General features: G+C 42.5%; 1 protein-coding gene across 1 annotated transcript in view; it reads left to right on the top strand.

The window, feature by feature from the left end:
* Positions 1-14,798, top strand: part of Tmem154 (transmembrane protein 154) — a 43,299-nt gene that overhangs the window by 17,723 nt on the left and 10,778 nt on the right. Inside the window, exons 2-6 of the mRNA XM_046458976.2 lie at positions 1,236-1,490; positions 1,581-1,619; positions 7,432-7,459; positions 8,630-8,715; positions 10,711-10,768. Of these exons, the coding sequence (XP_046314932.1) occupies positions 1,236-1,490; positions 1,581-1,619; positions 7,432-7,459; positions 8,630-8,715; positions 10,711-10,768 (466 nt within the window). The remainder of the gene's footprint in view (positions 1-1,235; positions 1,491-1,580; positions 1,620-7,431; positions 7,460-8,629; positions 8,716-10,710; positions 10,769-14,798) is intronic.

Consider the following 14,798-nt stretch of genomic DNA (forward strand, 5'->3'; position numbering starts at 1 on the left):
CCTCATTAAACTTAACTACTTCCTAAATGCCCCCACTTGACACCATCATATTGGGGACATCATCATATTGGGGATTAAGCCTTAAGGCTAATATATGAATGGGGTGGGGGTGCACACAAACACTCCTTTCATAATAGTTATCAAACAAATATTGTTATTGTTTTAACCTGAATCACAAGGCTAACATATTGAATTGTCTCTGCTGTGTCTGGGTCCGTCATTCAGTGGAGTCATGGTCTAACTTGTACTGTAGAGTGTGACTTAAAGCAGCCAACTTCTCCATTTGCATCTCACCTTTCACCTTGCAGAGAAATTCCACGTACACTATCTTTGTGACCTGCCACAGGCTGGGCTAGCAGTACTACCCAGGGTTCAAACAGAATAAACTTGCTTGTACCTTGTCAGTAAGGAAAGCTACACAGATGCACTTTATTGAATAACTTTAAGTATTGGTGGAGTTTTCTTATTCTCCAAGGGAACTTCCCCTGGAGAATCTTACTTTACAAATGAGATATGCAGCATACTTTTTATTTAGAGTCCAGAAGGATTTGTCACGGGCAGACTTGGTACTTTGCAGAATGGAAGGCCTAATGTTGAAACCTAAGTCATCACTCCAAAGACCAACATCCTTTCCTATTGATAAGTACCTTTTATTAAAAATTAGGACACAGAGTGAATTCCTTTACACCTGTTTACATTTAATTATTTTTGGCGGTACTGGAGATCTAACCCAGGGCCTTAGAGTTTGCTAGGCAAATGCTTTATGGCTGAGCCGTGTCCCCAGCCCCATTTCTTGACATCTAAATGGGTTAGATGGCGTGCACTGAATTTTTGGTATGTATACATTTAGATTTGTTCAGAAATTTTATTAAAATATCATGATACCCTATAGGCGATCACCTGGAATGTCACACCACTTGGCTTGGGAAATTATCCTTGACAGGACAAACCTTCCAACACCCTTGGCTGAAGTGTATCCAAAGTGTCTGGTCAAAGCTAAACTGCCTGCATTTATGGAAGGTGTATCTCTGGGCACTGATTCCATGTTCAATATACTCACAGCTCAAGCTCCATTTATGTTAAATCAATACACGGTATCACCATGAACTGGAAGGCCAAGTGCAGTGGATCAAGTTTATCACCAAATGTATCTAGGATAAATTTAAAAATCATTGAAACCATAACATACCAGCTTTGTCTCCATGGCAATCTCAGTTTTGTGCATGTCCCCACAGGTAATGGTGACGAATCAGAAGATACATCTACATTCCCAGAAAACGAAGCCACAGCTGAAGAGACCACCTCAAGTGTGTTGATTACAACAGCCACAGAAATAGTATCTGAAAATACGAATTCTACCCACATCGATGAGGACACAGATCAGTTAGAGTTTATATTAATGGTGTTGATCCCATTGATTTCCTCGGTCCTCCTACTTTTATTAGTGGCACTCCTTGTGAGGTACTGTAGAAGAAAGAGAACTAAACAAGGTAAATATTTGGTGTATCCTTATTTTCAGGAAATTGCTTTACAGGTTAATGAGGACTCAATAAAACAGTCTCATTTTTTCTTTTACTCAGAGCCTTCTAGCCAAGGATCTCAAAGTGCTTTACAGACATGTGAGTATTCTCCTGACATCCATTTAGGGTTTGGGATGGGGTAGAAGGAAGTGAGATGTTTCAAAATTAAGCAACAAAAGCACCTGTAATCCCAGCGGCTGGGGAGGCTGAGGCAGGAGGGTTGCGAGTTCAAAGCCAGCTTCAACAACAGTGAGGCACTAAGTAACTCAGTGAGACCCTAAGTAAAATACAAAATAGGGCTGGGGATATGGCTCAGTGGTCGAGTGCCCCTGAGTTCAATCCCTGGTACCCCCAACCAAAAAAAGAACAAACCACTATGTGATAAGTGATACATTTCAATGGCATTTTTAAGCAGTTAATAATGCCATGTCCTTTTTGTTTTTCTTTTAAGGACATGTTTTCAGTCTACCTTGAAATTTAAAACATAGCACTGCCATTTTGGTATCCAGTGCAGATGGTGTATAGTCTTGGCCAAGAGGCCAGTGTGATGTTTCCCACCAGGTGGGAAGAGGGTCAGGAGGTGAGGCAGTGGGTCAATTTAGGGCTAGGGATGGAGGCTGGAGACCTTGGGGTCTTTACCACAAAAGGACCGGGGAAGCAGTGTTCTTGTTCCCACTGAAACTTTTGCAAGGAGATTGGGGTACTTTTGTCTTGTGCTGGTAAAAATGATGCTGACTCATTTTTTTAAATTGAAGCTTTTTTCTTCTCCTTTTTTCTTTTTCTGATTCTGGGAAACATATCTACAAGTGCTTTACCACGAGCTACTTTCCCAGATCTTAAGTTAAGCTTTTAAAAGTCATTCTGGAAATTACTCAAGGAATAAGAGGTTTCCTGATAACATACAGAGTCATATGCAAAACTTGTTCTGTGTCCCTCTGGCCCAGTAACAGGGCACCTGGGGCTTTGAGGTCATGACCTTGGCCTGAATGCTTCCCCCACGGTCCCTGCACGGGGGCAGCTCTTAGCTCTCAGCAGAAACTATAACAGCTATTTCCAAAGCTAGCAGATGAGGCAATGTGAGCTGGGGGAGAAGCCCCAAAGTGCATTTCCCTTCATGGCTCATAAAATAGACACCTAGAAGCAGGAAATACAAGTTTCTTCACCCCTTGAAATTACAGGGTGGCCTAATAACAGTGGTCAAGTGGGATTTCTGCAGAAGCTAAAGATAAGGCAAGAGGCAGCAGAGCTGGCTGGACCCCACTTCTTTTTTTGAGATAGGCCTCCCGTTATCCAGGTTGGCCTCAAACTTGCAGGCTTAAGCCATCCCCCTGCCTCTCAGCCTCCAGGAGTAGAATAACAGGGACTACGTGGACACAGACCTGGATCCCATTGTTTAACCTCAGGCAAAGTAAGAACTTCCTGCCCCAAACCATAGCCCCACAGCCCGCTAAATTAATGGACTCCGAGGAGGGGCACAGGGTAGGTGTCTAGTCAAAGGGTCACGTTTGTAGGCTTTAGATTCAGAAAGTGATTTTCACTGAACTGCACTGTGCAAGTCTGTCCGTTCAAGGGCTATTTACACACAAGAACTGGCCTCATCCTCCGTCAGGGCCCAGGCCTCCCACCCTGTAGCCATACTTGAAGTTTTTGCTGTTGCCAGATCACAGCTTGACTTCCGGGGACCACGGATAGACGGCCCTCTGCCTTCTGTCTGGAATTTCCTTCTTGTCTGCTTGGCAAACGGCCACCCCATTCTGCAGTACCCAGGGCTAAAGCTCTTACAGAGACATTCCCCAGGCAAAATGCATCACCACTTCTGGGTTGTCATAGCACTTTGTTCACACTTACTGTCCACAATACTCATGTTGTCATCATAAGCAAGTGACCTTTTTTTGTGTGTTTTTATCTTTCTTTCCTGCTACATTGTGTTCTATTTAAAGTCCAAAAGAGCCAAGAAGTTGTCTTATTCCTGTTTGACAGTGTGGCACTGCGGTTGAGAGCACAGATTGTAGAACCACACTCCTTGGTTGGCTTTTGCAAGACCAGCTCTGTAATCTCTCTCAGTGTCCTCATCCATAAAATGGGCAAATTCAATACTTACCACATAGAATTGTAATTAAATGAAGGGATGCAACTATTTCCCTCTATCATCTATCTATCTGCGTATCTATGTAGTACTTAGGTAAAAGTGCCTGACGTAAGTTCTAAGTAAATGTTCACATGTTATTATTATCACTTATTATATGGTACCCACACATATTATCTGCTCAGTATATGTTGAATGAATGAGTTGATGACAGGATGTCAGAATATTTTTTGAAAAATACCTACACTCAGAGGCAAAAGCAAATTGGCACATTATCCCTACTACAAATCAGCACCACGTTTTTAGTTGAAATATTCTCACTGTAGGAAAACACAATATAGAAAACTTAGAAATTCAGACCAACTGCTTCTCATAAAATTTTTTGATAAAGGTAACTTTTTGATTTTTTTTCTTTCACTCACTAGCCACACCTTTAATATAAACATAAATATCTCTTCTGAACAGAATGATAAATGGTTAGCAACCACTTCCTCCACCCATTTCTATTTAACATTATAATACAAGTCTAAGACAAAAGAATATTTAAATAACTAATTTTTTTTTTCAGGAAAAACAAAACTGTCTAACTCAATCAAAGAGACCAGCATTTTGCTTGGTTAGTTCCAAAGGAGTGCTCAGTTGCAGGCCTGGGCACCTGGACACTTGATGTCCCTTCAGAAAGTAGGCAGAGGCACACTGGTTCTTTCCTCACATGATAGACCCTGGTCTGGTGACACCTGGGGAGGACGTGACCAACCCTTTCAGAATGGATACTTCATCTGATTGGAAATACCCTTGGTTTTGTTTCAGTGCTGACTTTGAGCAGGCTAAGCACACGCTCTGTCACTGAGCTAGTCCAAGATTACTGTTTAAAATTTTCTTGTGGCCTTTTTTTTAATACCTTTATTTTATTTATTTATTTTTACATGATGCTGAGGATGGAATCCAGTGCCTCACCCGTGCTAGACAAGTGCTCTATCACTGAGCCACAACACCCTCCTCTGTTCTTTATTTTTTATGTGGTGCTGGGGATTGAACCCAGGGCCTCAGCATGCTAGACAAATGCTTTACCACTGAGCTAAACCCCCTAAATTACCTTTTTTTCCCTTTGAGCCTGTCTTTTCATGTCCGGGGGGAAAAAGGAAATATTGCATAGTAACCTGTTGTTTTGCGACCCCTCTTCCTAGGCTTCCAGGCATTACATTTGCAGTTGTTACCACTTAACATTTATTAAGTACTTTGCTGTGAGTGTGTGTTTGGGGCAGGGGGAGGGGGTAGATGTCTTGAAAGAGATGCAGCTGGCAGGAAACTGTCACTTTGAACCCACAGCAGCTACATGATGTTCTGCCCTGCTCAGTAAATCTCTCAGGAAAGAGACTTGCTTACTGCTCAGCTTGGAAATAAGACAAGGAAGCCAGAGTCTCTTGCAGCTCCTGTGTCCCCAGCCCACACCCAAATTATCCCACCATCCCATTCACAGAGGAGGAGAGCTAGGAGTGGGGTATTGTCAGGCCAAGTGGTTGTGATGCAGGAAGTGAGGGAGGAGGACAAGGTGGGGAGGAGGATATGAAATGGAAGGACTCTAAGGGGAAAATGGAATCCAGGGGGGAGAGGAAGGGGGGCTGCTAAAAGCTGCATTTGCCTCTGGGTTGCAAAGGGAATAGGTGGCTATTAATAAAGAGCTGTAGGCCAGGTGGAGTGGAGCGGGCAGGGCCTGATTGCTGAGGACAAGTAATTGGTCTCCCTCCTGGTTTAATGTTTTACTCTCCCAGATGTTTTTCTGTTGCCATGGCGGCTGGGGCAGGGGTAATGGCCATGGAGCAGGGAAGACGAGGCCACAAAAGGCTTTTTGCTCTCTTTTAATACTGATTATAGGAGCTTCGCATTTGGTGCATCTGGAGCACTTTGGTAATGGGTTTTTTAACTTTTCCATCATCTGCATGCAAGCTAGCTTTTGCTCACCTCCAAGCCTGCAGGGAACCCGGATTACAAAGATAAATCCATTGCCCACAACAGTGGGGCTGTAGAGACACATGCTCTCTGAGAAATTATTGGGGGGGGGGCAGTTATTAAGCAGGTAGGCAAAGAGGGAGAGGAGGAGAGAAGGAGGGACAAAATAGGGTGATTTTTAAGGGTTCCCCATCAGGAGAATCAATCGCCTAGGGGCTTTATTTATAGTAAAATCCCTTAAGGAACAAGCCGGTAAATTTTAGAATAGAGATGAATATATAAAAACATGTAAGATGCAGATAGTTTCCTTTCCCCAGTTTCAAGTTATTTTTTGAGGAGTCAGGTACCTGCAGGAAGCTTCAGATTCCTACTGGGGAGCAGGAGGATATAACAGCCCCTCCAAAGCAGGCAGTCATGGCATGAAACTTAAATGTGCATCCGGCTTTCCTGGATTGGCAGTGCCGTTCATGCTTGCCAACTGCAGGAAACCACCCCAGTGCATGGCTGCCAGGAGGTCTGTTCCAGGTGCCTGCTGGTTGTGTTGCCTCGCTGGGACCTGCACTTCTGTAGGCCAGATAAAAGCAGGCCTCTGACTGCCAAGATCAGGAACATCTGACTATTGGGTGGACCTCTACAGAGTGGCTTTCTTTCTGATCGTTCTCACTTCATAAAAACACGGTGGTGCTATCCACTATCCATCCATTTGACATTGTTGCTTCATTTCTCTGGTCTCCCTGCCAAACAAAACAGAGCCTGGGCCCAGACATCAGGCTGTGGTTCTTGCCACATGTTCATCTGGAATCTGATGTTCATTATAGACGTTTTGTAAACTGTTTCCCTGACTTTTATCCCAATCAGCAGCAGCAAAAGCAGGTGGGCTGGATGTCTATCATGATAATGCCATCCAACAGATTGGATGTGAATTTAACCTCAGGGATGAACAATCAAGATTAAGACTATTCATTGATTCAATAAATATTTACTAGGCATTTGCCAGGTACTGTGTTAGCAGGACAGGAGCTGGGGATGATGTGAACAGGACAGACATGATCTCTGTCCTGGGGGAGCTGTGGGCTAGTGAGAGAGACAGGCAAAACAGAGCCAAGCAGATGGGTGGATGAGAAATTGTGACCAACTCGATGGAGGAAGCAAGCAGGGTGCTGAGCCTCAGGAAGATGTGTCCTTCTCAAATAGAGGTGGAGCAGCCTCCCTGAGGGCAGGTTACTGAAGCTCAGAACTTAGATCCAGTCATTGAAAGAGCTGGGGTAAAAGCGCAGTTTCAGGAGGAGCCTTTGATGGAGTGACCCACATCCTGCTTCAGGACAGAGGACAGTGGCGCAGTGTTCAGCATGTGTGCCATGGGAGATAAAGCCCTGGAGTTTTGAACTGGGACATTTTATTGAGGGTGGTCAAGGAGCAAGCTCTGGAGCTGAACCCTATCTTTCTTTCCTTTACCACTGTTTTCCTCTTCATGTGGATATAAAAAAGATACAAGATACCTCTGATCTGAAGTGAGCTCGGGGAGCATCCTTACCCAAAAGAAAACAGATTTCATACCCATTAGGCTTCATGTCAATATGGCAATCTGCACTTGTTCAACCTGGAAGTTAATTATTGCTCCTTTAAAAATGGAATTTACTGGAGTTAGGTTTGGGCTCAGTGGTAGAGCGCTTGCCTAGCATGTGTCAGGCACTGGGTTCGATTCTCAGCACCGCATTTATATATGAATAAAATAAGGGTCCACAACATCGAAGAAATATTTTTTTAAAAACGTAATTTACTTAAAAATTTTTTTGGATTGCTTTGTAAAGGAGACTTCAGCTGTTGATGCTGGTGGACAAAACTAACTTGACCTTTATATTTATTCCCTTTTAGATGAACTGGGAAGTGAAAACTTGAAAGTGTGAGTCCTCCCCACCTCCTCCAACCAACTCGCTCCTGGATGAGAACAGCTAGGGAGGGGACATGAGAGCCCTCGGCCTTTTCCTGGGCTCCGATGCCCTTGCAGGGTTCTCCTACTTCCCGGGCCCCCGGGGACCGGGACGGCCCCTAGCGGCGCAAGGCGGGGTGCGCCCGCGTCCCCAGATCTTACCCTGAGCAGTCTCTGCGGAAGACCGGGTGGGAGCTGCTGTATTTCATTGTCATCTGCTCAGAAAAAGACTCTTTTTCTGACTTCTACCAATGTCGAATGCATAGTGGTTCAATATTCTGACCCTGGATGTATGTCAAGGACGTCGGTTAATCGATTCTGATTAACAAATTTATCACCCGGAAAGATACTAGAGCTGGTGTTGCGGAAGGAGGCCCTTAGAAGCAGAAAGTTGGCGCTGCGCAGGGACCAGCAAGGACAGGGCGGGAGAGGAGGGGAGAAGGAGGGGGAAGGGGAAGAGGATGGGGGGGAGGGGAGGGAGGGAGGGAGGGAGGGAGGCAGAGGTGACACTCTGACCCGAGTTCTAGGGCGACTCCCCCACCCCTCCAGTAGCTTCACTTCCTCTCCCCAGTTCCACGCCTCCGCGGTGGTTGGGGCGGTAGTCCTTCCTTCCGCTACTCCATCTGCACCCACTTGGGGTTTCTGCACCTTAGCCATGCGCTCTGGCCCCGGGGAGCCTGGACAGTTGGATTTCTGAAAGTAACAGCTCCATTTCTCCTAGTTAGGAAAGCCTGGGAATTGAAGGAAGAGGTGATAAAAGTTGCCCCTTGACCGTGGTCTCTTGATCTGGGGCACTGATCCAAGACCCCAAGGAAGGAGAAGTGAAATGAAGCAAGGTTGAAATACTAAACGCGGTCTGAGGAGGCCTGCAGACCTTCAGACCCCCGGGTTCCCTTTCTAGCCCACTCCCTGGGCCTGTGGGCCTTCCCGTTTGGGATCAGGGATAGAAGTGAGTTTGTTTCGCATTTCTTCCGGTTAGAGCTCAATACTCTTGAGCAGGGTCACCCCAGGCTAACCTGGAGTGGCAGACACTGAATCAAGTCCAATTTCATCAGAATTGTCGTTCTAGACTCTCAGAATGAAATGCAACACACGACCCTCCCCGCCACCCCACAATAATCCTTTTGCTGTCTCTCTCTCTAGTCCTATTTTTGAGGAAGACACACCATCTGTCATGGAAATAGAGATGGAAGAACTGGATAAATGGATGAACAACATGAATAGAAATGGTAGGTGGAAACCAAAAGCTTTGCTTTCTTTTCTAGTAATAGAAGGATGCAATAACTTTAAATAAATACTTGAATCAATTCTGGAGTGTGACAGAGCCCAAATACTACTATCTATCTAATGCATGTAGATAATAACTTAGGTCTGATAGATCCTTAAATATCCAGTATAATTATTACATGGATTATTGCAACTTGTTTTTATTTGCATACAAGTTGTTGAAATGACCTCTTTCAAGCAGAAAACCATCTCTTTTTTTTTTCCTTTTCTGTTTTGGGGTGCTGAGAATGGAACCAGGGCCTTGCACATGCTACACAAGTTCTCTACCACTGAGATACACCCCCAGGCTCCATGTCTTTTTTTCCAAGCAAGGAAATCTGAGACCAAATTATCCTGGAAAAGCATCTGGCATTTTCTTATGGATAATAGAATTTAGAAATCTATAATTTTGATTTGTATATGAGAGTAACTCTATCAAATGTACTTTACAGAGATCTATGCTGTCCAATACAATAAATGGTAGCCATGTATGACTATTCAAATTGATCAAATAAAATTAGTTTTAGTAATCACATTTTGAGTGATCAGTAACCAGGGGGCTACGTATTAGGCTGAATCTAGGATACTTCCATCACTGCAAAAATTTCTACATAGAGGGGCTGGGTTGTGGCTTAGCCGAAGAGCGCTCGCCTAGCACTTGCGAGGTGCTGGGTTTGACCCTCAGCACCACATAAAAATAAACAAATAAAAATAAAGGTATTGTGCCCAACTATAACTAAAAAATATTAATTTTTTTTACATAGGTAGTAATATAAAATATAACAACTTCCAATTGATATCTGGCAGTAAGAGTACTATATGTTCCTTACTTCCCATTAAGTCAATAATTGGTCTTAAAATGATGATCAATATTTTTTCTCTAAAAATCAATAAATTATTTTAATGCTCAGATGTAATTGCTCAGATGAAATTCACTATTTATGATATCATATAATTTGTATTTTTAACTTATCTTTAAGAAAAACGCCCTGGGTCTGTCAGATTTAATACCCTACAATGGAATTTTCTCAAATCCAGAAATTTGTTATTAAAATTAGATGAGCTTTCCAAAAGATTAGAAGCACTCGATAACTTGTATAATTTCCAACAATTTTTCATACTGAGGGACAAAGGGCCCCATAAAGCATTTGAAGATGGATGTAGGTCACTGACCTTGTCCTTAAAGTGGTTACATATTATTGTTCCTGTTTATAGTATGCACACATAGTAGAATTTGGAAAATGCAAAAAAAAAAAAAAAAAAACAAAGTGGAAAGGAGGATTCCAGTACCAATGACAATCTCTGTCAATATTTTGTTCTATTTCCTTTCGCACCTGAGACTTTGTGAAATACAAATAATAATTCTTTCACATTCATTAAAACCAGAAAACTGCCAAAAGACATCAATTTGCCAATGAAAGTGGAGAGTTATTTTGAGACATAAGGGGGTATATCCAGGGGAATTCTTTTTTTTTTTTTTTCTCTCTTAAAAACAAGGGTGGTGTAATAGAAGAGGATTTGGCTGATTCTAAGAAGGTGGCCATTCCTCACCTCACCTGCTCTTCTCGCTGTGAGGTCTGACTGAAATCATTCTGCATGCTCATCAGGACCTGGGTGCAGCCATTTTATCCCAGTGTCTAGCCTGAAGGATGCAGATTCTGGCTTTTAGAACAACACAGAGGTTCCACGGGGAATGAAAACCAAGCAGTGATGAATTACGCCCTTTCCAATAGGGGCAGAGGCAAGCTCAAGTCTCGAATCTGCGTTATTAGTGCTTTTTTCATTTCAGGAGCCTTGTCACCATTAATCTTTTAACCTCTAAACTCCCTAGAGTGAGATCATTTTTGCACAGGTAACCACACAGATCAAGGCAATTTCTGTGCTCAAGTGTGTCAGTTTTGGGGATAGAAAATAGAATTTCGATGACTAACAATGAGTTTGCTTTTGTTCTGTTCTAGCCGACTATGAATGTTTACCTACTTTAAAAGAAGAAAAGGAATCAAACCACAACCCAAGGTACTTCTAATTTCTACCACAGGTCATATGCTTATGGCAGGAAGGGGACTAGAAACCACAGAGGAGCACTTTTTCTTCACCTTGGCTGCACTTATCAATTTTTTAAAAAAATATTTGCTTTTTAGTTGTAGTGGGACACAACACCTTTATTTCATTTATTTATTTTTATGTGGTGCTGAGGATCGAACCCAGGGCCTCGCACATGCTAGGCAAGCACTCTACCGCTGAGCCACAACCCCAGCAGCACTTCTCAATTTTATTATGGCAATTTACATGGAGTCATATGTATATGGAGAAAAGAAGTGGATTTTGTTTTGGAAAAATACAAAATAAACATCCTAATGACTCTTTACCTTTAGAAATAAATTAATATTGATATTTTCTTCCAGAGAGGCTTCTGTTTTAGTCATAAAAATTTCTGATTATAACTCTAGGGTTGTTTACCTTGCATAGATAGCTGTTTGGTAAGGACAACAGATGGAGATGGCATTCTCAAAGCAGGTAACTGTAAATAAGAATGAATAAAAGGAGCACTTAAAAAAAATTAAAAAAATCCAATCCACCTGGACTGGCTTATGACAGGAGAGAAATTAAATGGAAAATTTTAAATATACATTCCGTTCTACCACTAGGTGGCTCTGCTTGATAGAAAATTTTAGTGCATTGGGGTTTGGGTGTAATTTATTAGCACTCTATGATCTTGTTGAAATTATATTATCCTCTACGAGGACAGAAATGACCCTGTTTGGGTGTTTTTGATTAGAGGATTGTCTGGTCAGGAAGTGGGGAGGACTCAAAAGGAAATAGGATTCATTATTTAGCAAGTTGGGGGCTTGGTGAGCGAGCTTTGCTGAGCTCTCCAGGGGCACCAGGTTGTTGGCAGGGATGATCTGTGGATGATCAGAAGGCAGAGAACTTGAGCCTGCAGTGGGAATGCTACATTTCTGTTGGAAGACACAGAGTAAAGCTTTCATGCTGGATAAATACCACCCTCCTCCTTGCCATCCATCATCATAAGCGGTCTTGTGCAGGTCGTGGTAAATGCTTCCAGAGCACAGTCACAGGTCCCTGGGCCATCCTGGAAGGCAGAGCATTGCGAACAAAGGCTGTTTACTAGACAGTCTAATGGGGCAGTCCGATGTTTGTCCTTGGGATCTTTTTTCTGAACGTTACCTAAAATTCACTATCCCACCTCTCTCTCTCCACATCACACCAACATAATCTTATTCTGGTAAACCTCAGCTTTGATACCAAAGTCTACCTCTTATTGTAGATTTAAGTCAGGGTTAGCTCTCTGGGTGTTTCTGTGTTAAGATTCATTGCTGGTTCAAAAAAAGATTCTATCTCATTTAAATGAAATTCCAGGCTAGGGACTAACAGATGAAAGAAAGGGGAAAAAAATAACGCCACAGGGAGTATGACAAAGGACATTACAAAGGGATATTTTTAGCTTATCTAAAAAACGAGCCACTACACATGCCTGGTATAGGGCTCAGATCAACACCCAAACTCCGTAAATATCTTATTATATATAGCATCACTGATGTGTACTCTCTAATGATGTGAAATGTCAGTGGTTTTTACATACCTGCCTCTTGTTCTTTCACATTATTGGCAGCATGGAAGCAGCTTAGCCTTACCGAATTCTGTGGTGCTGAAAGCTTCTTAAAAATCAGCTCTTTGGAATACTGAGAATTTTGTTCTCTGAAATGAACGGTTGTTCATTTCTGCCTGTAAGGCAAAAAGCCTTAACTTGTTTGGAGAACTGCTTTATGTGAAATTATTATTTTTCATGGGATGGACTACACAGGACAGCTGTGAGGCCTTCCCCTCTTTCCCTGTCTGTGAAACCGGTACCAGCATTTCTAGAACGAGGAGCAGCCAAGTCCCAGGGCTCTGGGCTGCAGTCACTTTCTGATTACTGAAAGGGGTCTATGATATCGTAAAGCAAAGTCTATCCATGTCTAGAGCTCTGGATAGGTATTAGCGCCATATAGTTTGGATAATCTTTCTTTTCTGTCATAATTTTACTTACATTTCTTTCTTCCAATGTCTTGCTTACATTGATAATCAATAAAACCTTTACTTTGACTATCCAATATGAAACAGGAATAAGATTTGAGTTTTTCCTCTAAAGCTCGTGGATCATCAGAGATCTGGGTGAAAAGCACGGTGGTCACTGGACTTTGAATGAGAGGCCTGGTTTTTAAGACCTGACTTTTATGTTCATTTGTTCTTTACACCAAGTCAAGTTTCATTAGCTCTTGAGCGTCCATCTCCTCATCTTGAAAAAATGGAAATATAGACACCTGTTCTTCTAGTTTCATAGCATCATGTGAGAGACTGAAACAATTATGTAAGGTGGTTTGTTTTTGGTTTTGGTACCGGGGATTGAACTCAGGGGCCTTAACTACTGAGCAACATCCCCAGCCCTTTTTAACATCTTGTTTAGAGACAGGGTCTCACTGAGTTGCTTAGGGCCTCACTAAATTGCTGAAGCTGGCTTTGAACTCACAATCCTCCTGCCTCTGCCTCTGCAGCCGCTGAGATTACAGATATGTGCCACCATACTTGGCCAACTATGTAAGTTTTAAAGAACCATGCAAATGAAACAAATTCTTTTTATGCCATAGCAGTAGTTCTCCTCCCCTGTTGGCTGTTTTTATTTAAATATTTTTAGAGCTGTTTTAGGTTCATAGCAAAATGGAGCAGAAAGTACAGAGAATTCCCATCCATCCTTTGCCCTCCCACATGCAAACGCCCTGTTAGCAACATTCCCCCACCAATGTGATGCGTGATGCATTTGTTATAATCAATAAGCCTACGCTGACACATCATCGTCACCCAAAGTCCCCTGCTGGCATTTACCTCTCTGAATCATCCTGCCTCTTCATTAAGCAGTGTACAGGTGAATTTAATGCTTCAGAAAGTGGGTAACAGTCAATAAAGATTGTATTTAGTGGAAATTTACCTAACAAATGAAGACCTCTGGAATCCATTTACAGGGTTCAGCCTTCCATGATGCTCCAAAGACCCCCCTGACCTAGGACCTCTGCTACACTTGCACTCCCCTGTGCTTCTGGGAAAAGGAATGGCTCTGATGGGCATCCAATACCTACTATGCCACACTGCGTACAGACTTTAACCCTTCTTTTTTGTTAGGACTCATAATCTCAGATCTTTCAGAACTTTCCCCATTATCCATTGGCCAGCCCTTGTTGTCATTGGATGAACTTTTTATTAAGCTATGGAATCCCAAATTAACATAGGATTTTTTTTCTTCCAGTCCTAGGGATGGAACCCAAGGCCTGATGCACACCAGGCAAGAGCTCTGTCACTCAGCTACACCCCCAGCCCTAACACAGGAGTTTTAATAAGGACCAGATATGTACACAATACTATGGGAAATTTATACTAAGGTTTTCATGTTTGTTTTTTTTTTTAAAGAAAAACACAATAAAGGAGTTGTAGGGTAGGGAGGAAATTCTGTATTCTCATTTACCACCTTAGCATTTTCCCCTGGTCTGTACCTTACATTGTACAAAGGACTAGTGTCAGTGGTGTTCATAGAGGTCAGAGGAGGTCAATGGCAGAGGTCAGCCCTACAATTGAAGAGGATTTCATTGCTGACTTTTTAAAGCACTGCTAACAATAACAAAAACCAGAACTATTCCATTGATATTATGATTGCTTGCTAGAATTCGTTATAGAAAACACACTCCCTCATTGGCTTACCCCACCCTCACAACACCTTCCCAAATGCTTCCAAATGGTGGTACAAACAGGAAAGGTAGAGTACCTTTTATCATGATCTTATGGCCTAGCCAGCCTCTTTTTTTCCTCTGAGGTATTTCTAGTTAGTTTTCTGAAAGTTTCGTTTTTTTCTGTCACTGCACCTTTAGATGAAAAACCACAGACAAAAAAAAAAATCACAAATATTATCCAAGAGCCCATTTTCTTTCCTTGCCTATCTCTTGATCATAGTGATGGTTTTTACTTGAGCAACAATGTTGAAGATTAGGGAAAGAAT

This window comes from Marmota monax, unplaced genomic scaffold (genome assembly GCF_021218885.2).
Source record: "Marmota monax isolate L192 unplaced genomic scaffold, Marmota_monax_Labrador192_F-V1.1 WCK01_AAM20220418_F8-fsc00002, whole genome shotgun sequence".
NCBI lineage: Eukaryota > Metazoa > Chordata > Mammalia > Rodentia > Sciuridae > Marmota > Marmota monax.